General features: G+C 42.8%; 1 protein-coding gene across 5 annotated transcripts in view; it reads right to left on the minus strand.

Annotated features, from left to right (window-relative positions):
* Positions 1-14,074, minus strand: part of SMG7 (SMG7 nonsense mediated mRNA decay factor) — a 56,891-nt gene that overhangs the window by 5,035 nt on the left and 37,782 nt on the right. For 2 of the 5 annotated variants that reach the window (XM_050900618.1, XM_050900617.1), the window contains 9 exons: positions 12,631-12,701; positions 12,235-12,295; positions 11,445-11,564; positions 10,763-11,198; positions 6,863-7,007; positions 5,213-5,601; positions 4,091-4,456; positions 2,399-2,548; positions 161-241 (listed from right to left, as the gene is read on the minus strand). In XM_050900618.1, the coding sequence (XP_050756575.1) occupies positions 161-241; positions 2,399-2,548; positions 4,091-4,456; positions 5,213-5,601; positions 6,863-7,007; positions 10,763-11,198; positions 11,445-11,564; positions 12,235-12,295; positions 12,631-12,701 (1,819 nt within the window). The remainder of the gene's footprint in view (positions 1-160; positions 242-2,398; positions 2,549-4,090; positions 4,457-5,212; positions 5,602-6,862; positions 7,008-10,762; positions 11,199-11,444; positions 11,565-12,234; positions 12,296-12,630; positions 12,702-14,074) is intronic. The other 3 variants (XM_050900620.1, XM_050900619.1, XM_050900621.1) reach the window with 2 other exon arrangements.

The raw sequence follows: 14,074 nt of genomic DNA on the forward strand, positions 1-14,074 counted from the left end.
GATAATCTTGCCGATACAGACTGAAATTAGGCACCCATATGGATTTCTTTCAGGTTTTCCATTGGTTTGAACAAAAGGATATCCCCATATTTCTGCCATGTTACCTAGTTTAATGGCAAGCTCAAACAGCAAAGGGCTGCAGACTCTGGTCCTCACTTACCTGATTAAGAGAAAAGCCACTGAGGGACAGGAAAGATGACGACTGAGACATCAATTCTGATGGTTTTTCCAGCAGGGACTTCTTCAGAAACCAAAAAGGGAAAAAGAGCAGTTAGCGTTCAGTGTAGCGAGCAGGGGGAAAGTAGGCTATCAGAAACTGCCAAGGTGTTTTTGGTGACATTTAAAACCTTCCTTGTATTTTAGCTGCAGCACCTTGGAGGAGAGGGGGAGCAAACTAACAAATGCAGAAAATCAGTAGTTTCCCTACTAACTGTAACCAATATCTAAAAATCAACAATCATAACAGCTGAGAGTCTCAGACAAACCCCACTGCCAGAACAGCTTTTCAAATCCTAAGTGTAAGACTCTGTCTGATACATCTAGAGGGGAGATTCCTGCCAAAACACCCCTACGGTTGTGTAAAACCTGGTACAAAGGAGACAGAATCCTTCCCAGTGACCAGAGGACTCCTTCAAACATGATTAGACTCTTGTATGTTGCTACTGACAGAACATTTTGCGGTTCTGAGAGCACCCCTGCTGTACAGACATTCTTAGACAGCAAGAGCTGCCAAGTGCTGTGATTTTTTAAATGGGTTGAACAGTCCAAGTTTCATTTAGCGCTCTCTCATTTTCATTATAAATGACTGTAGGCAGGAAGGAAAAAACCCTCAGTGTTTAAAACAGAGGTTCCAAAACTCCCCTAGGGTTCCATGTTAAGATAGTATGGACCACGACCTTTTCCATCATCTACGCCACCCCCTCTCATACAGCTGTTATTTCCACCATAATATTTCTCAGCTTTCTCTTTGGTTCTTGCTATGATTAAGCACTGAAAAAATATTGTCTCCGAAACAAGCCTATTTAGGGAAGAAATAGGATCAGTTATCATCGATACAGAAACTGAAGAAAAGTTATAAAGCTCGGCTGGTAGACAACGAACGCCACCAAATTTAGGATCAGGATCACCAAGCCATAGAATTAGTGAAGCCATAAGTAAAACTGTGTGTGATCCAAAACGAAAGCTGTAGTCTTGTTCCAAATAAAAGCCCTCTTGCACTCATACCAGCTCAGCATGTCAGATGTTTTTAAATGTATTGTTCAAACAACAAAAACATGAACCAGCGTCCCTCCCTCTTTAACATGGTCTCAATATCTGGAATATCTTCGCTTTTATCCTGAAAACCTAAGACAAATAGCCTCATTTTCTTGGCAAGCAGCTCCTAGCTTGTTAGATTTTCAAAGTGACAACTCATTACTGTGAAAGCACATTTTAAAAGGCAGACAAAATTCACCCTCTGCATATCCACACAGCTTGCACAGAGAAGAACTTCCTTCCATTTGTCAGCAGACAGCAACACTAGGAGCTTCAAAGGAAGCTGCTGAAGAAGCAGCTATTAGTTTCTTAGCAAAGGTATCTAATGAGACAGAAATGGGTGTCTATTTTGCTACTGGCTCCTTGGGATGGCATGTAAAATAATTGAGGAATAGACTTAATCAGAAATTTCGAAGAGTCACAAATAACTCCTCTTTGTTACTGCTACTAATCTGAAACTGTAGTATTTAATGAACATGCTTGTAGCCATACTAGAAAGGTGTACTGCATTTTCAGAGGCAATTTACAAATTCAGCAGCTCTAAGACCCTCCAGCTAGTGAACTAGGAAGGTTTTAATACATAAATGTAGGGGGGGGGGGGGAAATCTCAGTCTGTCAAAAGTGACTGTATTTCTATAGGAGTTACTGATTATTTAGCCAGTTGCTTGCAGTTTTCTTCCAAAGCCATCTTGCTCTTTTACAATCTCTTCTGCATTTAGTAGGGCAGCTTCGCCCTGCCTCTATGGAATCTTTATATGCAGATAATAATAAGCCACACTTATTCTGATGACTTCCCACAGCTGAATCTGTGCTCCCCCCTGCCCTTATTACTAAGCCCATACAACTGCAGAAGAGTAAGTGCATTAAATGATGCATCAACATCTCTCTTGTGGACTGTACTTAGAAAAAACCCCACTGTTGTTCTGATTTCTGAACAAATTAGCTGGCCTGGATTTGGCCCAAGAGCTATACTGTGGGCCTTCAGCTGGCCTGAGCTCTTGCATGAAGACTAGCTCAAGGGTGAGGCAGGGAAGTGGACAGGAGGGATGGGGGAGAGAAAGGATTTTCACATTTCTTGTAATTTCACAGAAGAAAGAGGTGCCAGTTAAGAGTGAGAAGCAGCAGTATTACATCAAATACATACAAAGAGGCTTCGTCCAGGAAGAGAGGCGAGAGGCCCCAGCAGAGCTGGGTAAAGATCAGGAGGATTAGAGAAAATCAGCTCTTCCTCCTCCTCCAAGGCAGCCAGACTCTTTAACAGGTCCGGAGGAAGCAGAGGGGAGCTCTTGGGGTCCTAGTGACAGAAATGAGCACAGTGAGACAACAGAAGGCAGAAAGGGGAACAGCAAGAGACAGCGAGGAGAGGCTAAGCCACAGCAGGACAAGAGAATAGCAAGAGAAAGGCAGAAGGTGGCATGCAGAAGTGCGAGGCGAGAAAGCGGTGCGGTAGAAGTATGTCGAGGTACACAGAGAGAAAACGCTGAGCAGAAAACATAACTAGCCACGTGGCCTAACATGTACTGGGAGGAGTGCCGCACCATCAAAATGATGGGCAGCTAGTTTTAAGTAGTGGAGCGTGTGCTTCCCATATATGCCAAATACTGAACCTGCTTCACATTCAAGGACAAGGAACATGAAATCTTACAATTATTCTTCTATAGCTGACCTGTGAGTAATTTAGGTTTCAAGTAAAATTACGTTTGCATCTTCTTTCCTCCTCTATTTGTGGAGTTTAAATCTCACGAGACTTATTTCCACTGCTAATGGCAGCTATGCCAATGTACAGCTGACCAGACCACTGGGCCAAAAAACCCTGCAAAGTGCTGGTCAAACTTGATATCTTGAGTTTTGTGACGGATGCTTAAAACACATAGCATCACGGGTACAGCTTCTGTCCGTACTGCACTGTGCTTGCACCAATGCAAGGTTTCCCTTTTAGGGATGAGAGCAAGGCTTTGATCCCATCTCCATCTAAAAACCACAACCTGACATCAGGGTAGCGGCAGACTCCTGTATATTGTCTGGCTTTTCTCTCTGAAGGATAAGCCAAGTGATCTCAGCTGACCTTCTGAAAATCCTGAGTGCATTTACAGAGGCGCATCTGACCAAAGGTTTAAAGAGGCCTCTGTTTAAGTTTCTTTATAAACATCGCCAAAAGCACTCGCAGACAACTTCAGGACTGTTAACAAATAACAAAGATTGCAGGTTTTATAAACAGCAACATGAAGCACAACTGCATGAACAGAAGCAAAGTATTCCATTAGTGCAACTAAGAGCTAAGGAAGTCGTTCAGCTCTCTCACTGCATGGTGGGATTTGCAGGAAAAACCAGAAAAATAATCCAAGACAAGGCTGCTCCTACCATCCTTGATTTCCAGCCTCAGTCTGACTATTGCAGCCTCAGCCATTCAACACACTCAAGGTACTATACTGGTGTCAAGAGTTCATCTAAAGGGTAATAATTCAACTGCAATTATTTTGATGGCTTTTATGGTTTTCATCAGTTGCCAGACAAGAATTTTCCCTAAAACTATCAGCTGCCACGCTTCTCGACCTGACAGACACAGCACAGAGATCAATGTCACATCTACACTGAACAAGACTTACACCTACTTGAAACCAAATCTTCAAGAGCCGGATCCCACACACAGCCAACTAACATGGAGAATTCATCACTGTTTGCTGGAATCCCATTTACTGATACCCAGCTCCCTACTACATAAGTTCACATTGACCTACTCGGGGCTACAGGGCATTCCTGAAACAGGGAAACTCCTAGAGTTGTCAGGAATATCAGAGCCTCATTGGTTTTCAGCACTTATAGCATGGATCTTTACCTCAAAGGTCATCCTGGAGACAGCATCCTGCTCTGGGCGGAAGACTCCTTGCCGTTTTCCCCTGCGGTCCATGTTAGACTGCTGTGCCATCACCCTATTGTCAGCCATGCCATAGGAAGAGTCCCAGTAATATTCTGGCACCTTGACTTCTGAGGGGTTCTGGTTATATGGCTCCATTGGGAAAGGCTTCATTTTTTTCTCCAGAGGTTGCTGTTGCATCACGGGAGGCTGTAATGACTGTTCAAATAATTTGAGAGGGTCCTGGGCCTGCAGGTAATAGGACTGCTTTACGGGCATGATCTTCCCCAGTGAGCCTTGGACTTGAGGCGGGTTCCAGAGTTGCTTTGACGAGTCTGTCTGTGGAAACTGAGGCAGAGACACATGATTTCACCAGCAGGTAGGAACAATTAATGTTAACTGAACGCCTAACTCCATTCAAACTGTCAGTCTGGCTGACTTGTGATAGGCATTCCACAAACATTCTGATTTGCTATGTTATTCACCAAAATGCACAGTCTCAATAGGCATCTAATACTCCCTAGTCAAGCTTTACGCCAACAGCCAAGTATAATCCTTACTCTAATCCAGTACCTTATAAACACCTTTGCTAAGGTACTGAGCCAGCATTTTGCTGCCCAGAACACCAGGAGGGTCTCACCATTGGAGTCCAGACATGCCAGAAGGGAGATTTTCTCCAGCACGACGTGAGCATAAAACTAAAAGCTGTGAAGGAACTGACACTGCAACCCAGTTAGCCAAAAGGAGAGTGTGGGTGAAGGTTCAGACTCAGTCCTCATTACTCACACAAGAAAACTAGGAAGGCCTAAGACAGAAATACCTGATCAGAAATATCACCTTCATACCTTGTCTATAAACAGAAACACACAGAAAACAGATGACCACCTTCCCATTCCAGCAGATACCTTTCTCTCAGTTACAGAATCGTACATTCATACCCACTAAACTTCAGCTCTTTTTCAAATTTGCCCGGAAGTTCACAGATCAAAATTCCACACTAAGGTCTTTAACGACTGTTTTGAAAAGGTAATCCAGGAACGGAAGTCTTGAATGTTGCCATTTATTTTTAAACGAAGCTTAGCACATTGCATTAGTCAAGTTTACCTGCTGGAATCCGGAGTGGTGTGGTGGGCTCTTCCCCAGGCCCTGCACAGCTTTCGTAGGGGACTGTTGCTGCTGTTGCTGGGCCAGAGCTTGGACCTGTAACTGGCTTGCGGACTGTGCTGTTGCCTGAGCTGGTAAAGATGAGAGGGGTTGCTGGGAAGGAGGTGGCGTTTGCTGAGGTCCCTGGGTCATTGGCCCTGGTCCGGAGGGCCGTTGCTGGCTGTAAGGAATGTGGGACTGTTTCCCACCTTGCACCTGGTTTCCTGCAGGCGAGTGAGCTGTGGGCTGGAGGAAGGTTCCTGGGACAGAAACACCACCTGGGAAGGTGTACCCTGTGCTCATGGAGAAAGCCACAGGAGGGGGGACAACGTATGTCGGAGGTGGAAACCCTGGGAAAGATAAAAACGCAACTTTAATCGCGATTTGGCAGAGCAGGTAGCTCCCTCAAGAAAACATTTAGTGTGGGTTTTTGCTTTTGGTTGTTTGGGGTTTGTTGTTTTTTTTTTTTCCCCCCTATTTTGCTCATTTAGGCCATAAGGACAGGGAACACCAAGTACAGTTTGTATACATGCACCATAATGTCCTTTCTCACCTTTGCATGTACATGGCTGTGATCAAAGGGTTATTCAGAGTTTGTTCTTGAGTTTTCTTATAATATTGCAGGCACTGATAACAGTCAGCCAGGGCAGTATCTGGGAGAGCCATGTGTTTCCCCCCCCCCAATCTCCCTGCTTTCCCCCCACCACCACCTTTTTCCTTCATCATTCTGGGGTTTTTAATGCTTTACCCCCAAAGTTCCCTTCCCTTCAAACACAGGCATTTTCACGGACTAAACTTCTGGAGCAATGGACAGAAGCAATCAATAAGTCTACTGCCTCCTCCCAGAGGATCACCAGTCTCAGGATCAATTTAGATAGAGACAGATGGTAAGCAAACAAATCCTCATATCCGCAAGATCAATTTCTTTCCTGTGGTTCACACTGAAAAGCCAGGTTTGGAAGGCAAGCTTTAATTCTGTGTCTCACAGGCCACAATTTTATGCTGACTTTGGGACAGGGAAGATGTCCCTCTGTCTTATATTGAGCAACTACACATAACAGCTGCAGGGAAGTTACAGCTTCCAGCTATTTCGTGAGCAAACATGGACAGCAAGGTATGACAGGAACACTCCACAACAAAATGGGAACACGCAATGCGGCAACAACAGCAAATAAGACCACACAAATTACAGCCTGAAACATGAGCACCACTACAAAAGAAACTGAGCTTTAAAGAAGAAAGCAGTGTGATTGATCTGTTGTAATGGAGTCCTATGCACAGCGAATGCTTCCTCCTGAGCTAGCAGAAGACTTTGTCATGTTTCGACTAACTACAGAAACAGCCTACTGTGAAGTTCCTTGATCTCACACCCACTAACCAAGAAGGAAGGTGGCAGATTTCATGTCAGACCTTGATTCCAAAGCATAAGGAATCTTATTTATCTCGTTTCAGTTCTGCTATGCCCCCTCTTCACTACTTTGTAAGATTCTCAACGTGAGAATGCATGTTCATTAAAACAGCTCCTACCTTCAGAGGCTGTAACAACCACTATTACAGGATTTTCTTTGCAGTCAACAGTAAATCACACTTCAAAAGAATGACGCAAATTACCTGGCCGGCTAGGAAGGGGAGGGAAGGCTCCTGGGTGATGAATGGGGATGAACTGAGAACTGCTGGCCTGACTTGGAGTCTGAGTTACAGGTGTTTTCCTGGCTTCAGACACCGGAGTCTTCCTCATCTCCGTCTGGGATTTCACCTAATGCAAAAGAAAGAACGAAGAAATTAGACAACTTCTCCTGTAATTACCCACATCACGTCTCAAGCCAAAAAATGAACTCCCAGATTGTCTGAGAGATTATTTTCTTTTCCCTAAATAACTGGGAGAGGTTTGGAACACGGGAATCCAGTTCCCTCCTCACAGATCTCAGGCAGGTTACCCTGCCTGTCCTCAGGCACTCCTTGCCTCACAAAAGCACTCTAAGGATATCTACCCAGAAGACTGCAACAGGCTCCTTCTCTAGCAAGAGAGTGGGAAGCGGACATAATAATATCCTCAGACCATACAAAGAACTTACCATGCTGCTCACCTGCAGTGCCTTAAAAACAAAACAAAGTGCAGATGCTATTATGCTTCTCCTAGGGCACTGCTTCAACCTAACTCATGCTACTTACCTGCAGCACCTTAAAAAACAAATGCTACCACGTTCTTCCTAGGGAACTCTTTCAGCCTAATTCATACGGTGATGTATATGCACAAACTACTGCATACTATGAAATTCTTTTGACCGAGAGCAAACAAGACAAATAGCAGAAGTGCTTAACCTCTTTCAGTTTACTGTGTAACCGCTGTATGTTCTGTTAAAAGAGCTGCACCAGTTAAAGGCAGAGAGAAGAATGTAATGTAATGTTTACCTGATTCTGAGTCTGCTGCGGTCTGGGTCTTCCTGGAGAGGAAGACAGAGGGGAAGACTACTTTCCCTTTCTGTTCAGCTCGGCAGAACTGCCTGGAATGCAAGATGGAGCAGGCAGGAAAAAGACAGCAAGCAAGGAACCCGGGCAATACAGAAAGGGCCCAGGAGCAGACCTGATGCCAAGCCTCAAAGGTGATTGAAAGAAAGGGTTTTATCAGGGACCAAATTAAAAAAATCCAAACCAAACAAACCAAAACTGCGTGGGGTTTATTTCAACATTTAGTGCTGCTGAGTTGAAAGGAGTTAGAGGGCAGGTCTTTTCTGCCCAAATACAGTAAAGGGGTAGATGCATTCAAACGCTTTAAGTTCTTTTTCAAATAATTCTGAATTTCCCCATTTAGAAATTATGGGAATGTAGTTTATTTTTTTGCCTTTAATTAAAAAAGTAGATTGTAAGACTGGGAGGTTTGGGTGTATTTTTGATCTCCTGCTAGAAAAAGTCAGGAGGGAACTCCACCTCAAGGTTCTGGCTGATGCTAAGCACCATGAATGATGCAGCCCCTGCTCATGCCGCATCTATTCACTGCCCGCCTTCGCCCTTCATCACATTCTGTATATTCAACTTATATTGTGCTGTCCCTTTTTTCTCCACAATGAGCCAAACATTTTTATAACCCATACTGAGAGCTATGCACTCTTTCATAGCAATGTTGGAGAATTCAAAGACACACTTCCTGCCGTGGGATTTCAAAACATGAGCTCTAGTCCATCAAACTCAAAGCTGCTATCACATTTCCAAAGGTGGCTTCCAAAAGACCCCCTGCATGATTTATAGTTAACTTTTAAAAGCTAATAACTAAAATTGATTAATCAAGACAGCCAAATTTCAGTTGCTTCCCTGCTTCTACTTGACCTCACCTCAAAAAAGTGTCACTACTACCAAATATTTACTCCCCACCAGTCCTGAGGGTTCCCACACAGTGCTTGAGAGAAGCACCATTTCATCACAGTGGCCTCTTAAGAGTACATTACACCTTGAGCAAGCCGGCATGCAACCTTCCTCAGCACCTAACGTTATTTTCCCCTAAAGAGCACAGATTCAACCTATGCCACACTTTCACGATCCTGTCTGACCGTGGAAGTTTTCCTCTTATCTGCAAAAGAGGACTAATTACTTACGTGTAACATTCTTAACATTTTTCCTAAGTAGGAGCTGCAACATTTGCAGCATTTAGGCTTTGGAAGGCAATGAACCATGGAGAAGATAAAAGCCTGAAATATCGAGGAAGGCCAAAGCAGAGTGCTAACAGACCACCAGTCAGGGGAAAACCTACACTGGTTTCTCCTCAGTCAGGGTGAAGCAAACCTTCCCCATCTTCTGGAGTAGGTCTGAATAAATAAGTCCACCAAACTATATAAAACAAAAAGGTATTTCATTTTAATAGTTGCCATAACAAATACAGCTGATGGAACTAAAAAGTCAAAATTCATTCCTGTTCAACAAGAGATGAAGAGTGACCAACCACATCAGAACAGATTCCACTACAGCTGGGTTTGAAATAAGTTTTTCCTAGGTTTGTTCTCTCTTAAGACAAGCAAATTTTTGATAAATCAGCTGAGTTAGAATTAAAATATCTTCCCTATCCAAAAAACTACACATACTTCTCAGAAGATCTGGTAGGTTTTATCAGCCTTAAGTCCTTATTTTGCAAGACAGGGGCATGAACACTGAAATTAGGAGTTGTGCTCAGGCCTGCAACGACATTCCAGACATGTTCAACAAGTAAGAAACCTGCTATTTTAACTCACCTACCTAAGGTTTTTTTCAGATACCCGACTCTTGTTCAGTGACTCACGAACCATTGCCACATGGTTTCTGTAGGCTACTCCCCTTTACCCACCTTGGTAGGACCCCCTGCAAAACCAACTGAACAACACTGCCAGTTCACACCTTCCATTTCATAACGATGATGTTTAACAGCAAATAATCAGGAGAAGAACAAGAAGAATGATCCAAGGGTCCTAACACCACAAGCCGGAAAGACTGAAAGAGCTGGTTTGTCTAGCCTAGGGAAAACAAGACCTCAATTACACAGGCCTTCAGAGCAGTTGCAAAGAGGAAGACTTAAGTTATTCTGCAGACCTGTCCTGGAAAGTAGTAATAGGCTTACACAGAGGCAAGGGAGATGAAGTGCATTAGGAAATAATTTCCACTTGCAAGAACAGTGAAGAACTGACACAGTTTCTCTAGGGAAATTAATAGAGTCTCCATCACTATCATTAAATGCCTCCAGACGTCATCAGGGAATGACTGAGATGCAGCCAAACTATCCAGGCACAGATCAGACCAACCCTGAAACTCTCCACCCTTATTTACTACAACTCGATGGAAGTCAGACCAGTAAATTCACTATTTACTTATGAGGTGAGCATTTTTGTACGTAATACTCACAGAAACAGAGCAAAAAAGCATGCCTCAAAAAATACTACTGATAAAAGAGCAGCTGATGTGAAAACCAACAATTTTGAGCAAGCGTCTGAGCAGAGATTCACAGTTTAAGAGCAGTGTGGCTTTCCTTACTTCCACAGAGGGCCACCTGACTGCACGCACAGTACAGAGGATCTTACTCCACATATACAATTTAGCGTTTTTGCGATGTGTTCAATTTATTGAATGTGCACAAGCTGACTGAACTGAAAGCGCAGAGTACCCAGTTCCTTCACAACAGACCATAGCATGGGTAAGAGCATGACTACGACCTGGCCACGTGAACTGCCTTGGTAGCCTTGAATAATTCATGGAACAATAGCTAAAAGCTTGTTTTTTAAGATAATTAACATAGCAAAATCACCTTTCATTGCTCCCTGTCTTTTCCTCCCCAACAAATTGAGACAGCATCAAGGAAAAGGGCAGAGACCCAAAGATCACTAATACCTGGTCTTTGAGATAGATGTGTTTCTATTTTTTTCTGTGCATTAGCCGTACCTGTAGGACCCACCGCGAGACCTTTACTCTACCGTACTCTACACAAGCAGTGACGGCCCCAACACAAACATCGTACTGCCAAAGACGCAGTATCCCTTTGATCTAAAGGCTTACCTGAACTGCCACGTTCTGCTTTCCTGCTTCCTGCATCTTATCCAAGCCGCATTTCTTGGTCTCATTCTTTCTTTTATTGTTATCCTTCTTTCCATCATTCTTATTGGCTACTATTCCTTTGCTATAGTCCCGTCTTTCCCTACCTACATCTTTAGGGGGATAGATTCGCCCTTGCTCTCTGTTAATTTCCCGTGGCTTGATGTTCTCTTTGAACGTGACCATTGGTTTTTCTCCTGTGTCACAGTTGTTGTTCAGGCTCCTGCCAGAGGACAGAACTGATTTGAGTCCAGGGCTCCCATCTGTAGATAGTGGCTCTGCAATAGATGTTTCCTGCAAGGCGAGACTCTCTTTGGCTTCACTAGGGTCCTCTAGTAATAGTTCCGGGATTTCTGTCAGAAACAACAGCTTTCCTACCTCATTTTCACACTGAATCAACCTGAAAAAGACAGAAAGGAATTGAAAAGCAAGTACATTACTCCAAATACTTTCCTTATCATAATCAGTCTATGAAGCAATGGCATGCTGACCCCCAGAACATGTTATTAGTGCTGTCAGCATCTTGTATTCACGTTATATCTAAATGCTGTGTTGAACAGTGAGAAAAAAAAACATTCGGCTCTGGCACCTGCATTACCTAAGCTTACAGCAGCAAGTGAAACACAGAGAAGCTACTTGCAATTACCTCGGCTGGTTATCAGCAATCCATTTGCCTGTGAAGATCAGACGCTGTTGCCGTATCCGACGTTGTTGCCCTTCCTTATCTCCTGTAATTGCCTGGTGGCCTTTGGAAAAATCCAAGTTCCTAGTATTGACATAGGAGAGGGAATAATATTAATTACACAGTTACCCTCTGCAACATCATATTTCTTTAGAAATACAACTGGTCAGCATTACTCTATTATAAGCTGTGAAATTTCACCAGATACTATTCAAAACATGACTGTTACAGATGTCTGATTTACAGATGCAATTCTCTTCCGGTAAGATGCATCTACATTAAAGAAGTTTGGTGGTTTTTTTTTTTTAAAAAAAACAAAAGGCCAAAAGCTCATCTGTGTGATAATCAAAATTACAAAAATAATAGTTGAGTGAACACATCTAATATTTAGTCAGCATTTGTGCACGATGTTAGGTACGGGGATACAGTTAAAAACAAGAGTGAAAAACAGCAAAGTAAAAACACATCAAGCAGTTTTCATGTAAAAGTATTCCTTTTCTTGCTTCTTAAATTTTTCCGTTTCAATTTACTAGTCTGAAGACTACAGAAGAAAAACAAAAAAGTCATGAGGAATATTATAAGCTCATGACTTTCCCTAGAGTTTTACTACATTGTCTATTACATTTGTTTTGAAAAGATACCTACATCAATCCATACAGTAATAAGTATTCAAAAATAAGATGTAAAGAACAGGTCAACATCTATCCAAGTACTGACATCAGCAAGAGTACAGTTTCCTTCAGCTGTCACCCACCTGAACGAGGGCCTCAGAGCCAAGAATCCTTGCAACTCAAATTCTTCTGGAAGGGGGGTTGCTGGTGAATAGACAGCAAACAGCATAAGGAAAGCATCAAAGCATTGAGTACAGTATCATAAGTAGATACCTCAGCAAGGTCACTATACATAGTAAAGCCTTCTATTAACATGCTCAATTGCACTGGTCCACCCTGCAATCTGAGGAGCTCAGGAATGATAAAGTAGAGCAAAGTCCGCTCAGCACGAGAAAGCAGCATTTGCAAAGTATTCATCTGCACAAATACTAGAAGACAACTTGCTCCCTTATTTGCTCTTCAACTGCAATTCCCCAGAACATCAGGAAAAACGTGCATCGTTCCCTGTTCTTTACAGCACAGACTAGAAGTATCCTTACCATTATTATTGGATAGATCTTCTTCATGAGGCTGGAAGCTGTTTAGAAGAGAAATCAGCCAGGGCCATATGCTACAAATCAGAAAACAGACAAACTGTAAGAGAAAACTACAAAACATGGAATCTATTCGCCTTACCAAGAAAACATTGAACTCTGTTACACAGTCGCAGCTTCCATTAATCCTATGATTCCCAAGAAAAGGTAAAGTTTCTCTCAAGTATCAGGGAAAAGACCACTTTCTTGAAAAAAGTAAGATTTTTAAAAAGCCAATCTAAAGTTACCAAGGAAGCCAGGCTCTCGCAGCATAGTGTTCATTACCCAGCAAGTCAGAAAGGCTGCAATGAATTTAAGTAGACAAACCTATTGTACGAGCAAACGTTCAGAGCACCTGTTTGCAATTCAAGCTTTCCAGTCCAAAGCTGACTGCTCTCAAGGCACAGTCAATTAATCAGTTGGGAAGCTAAACAAATTAAGATAGAGCTGTACATAAGTACTTCTGTTCTGCAAACTTTAACACAGTACTGTAGCACTGAAACAGTTACCAGAAAGGTTAAGAAGGTCTAAGTAACAGTTGCATTGAGTAAGACCATTAAACTAGAGGTTAACTAACAGTCCCCCTGCCTTGCAATGGCAATACCAGTACAAGCAATGACTGGAAATTCTTTACAAAGGCCCCGGAGCAAATAATTTAAAAATCGCAACGATCACTGCATAGGTGGTTAACATTTAACTGCCACCAACAGGCTGCTTTCTCCTGTTTTTTAAAAGCTCCAACCCAAAAGTCTAAACATCCTTCTTCTGCTTTAGTGATGGGCACCAAGTCCACAGAGGCAACAGAAAACTATCTTAGGAAAGTGCCCACTGTGCTCAGTGTTAGTGAAATGAATCTGTCCTCCTTCAGCAAGGCTTTCAGCCATCATCCAGCACCTGGATTGGAGAATGCAATGTGCACCTGAAAGCCTGAGGTCAGCTGCTTTCCTCCACCTCCGCAGGGACTGGAAACATTATGTTTATGCTTATTCTCTACACTAAACTAAGCAATAGCTCCTTCCTGTGACTGACAAGGAACAGAAGGAGGAAAAAAGACAGAGTGCAACTCCGCTGCAACCTACAGTAAATTGCAATCTTCCTGTACAACATTTGAAATAATGAGATTTCATAATAAGAGATCTCTAAAGAAGAGTGAGGTAGTGACACATGTAAAAACCTAGACCTAATGTGGCTTCCACAGGGCAGGTTTGGAAAACTCATTTCCAAAGAGCACACACTAGTATTGATATAGTCATTTCTGTCCTCAGTTCTTGCCTTCAGATTCATCTATTTTTCTAGGTAAACATGTTTCCTTCCTATTTCAGATGTTTGTACAGTTTGTGGTACAATTAATTATCCACAGGAAAGTGTTAAGCATAGAGTGGGGACAACTGAAAGTTTAAAAAGGAATAAG

This window comes from Gymnogyps californianus, chromosome 8 (genome assembly GCF_018139145.2).
Source record: "Gymnogyps californianus isolate 813 chromosome 8, ASM1813914v2, whole genome shotgun sequence".
NCBI classification, from domain to species: domain Eukaryota; kingdom Metazoa; phylum Chordata; class Aves; order Accipitriformes; family Cathartidae; genus Gymnogyps; species Gymnogyps californianus.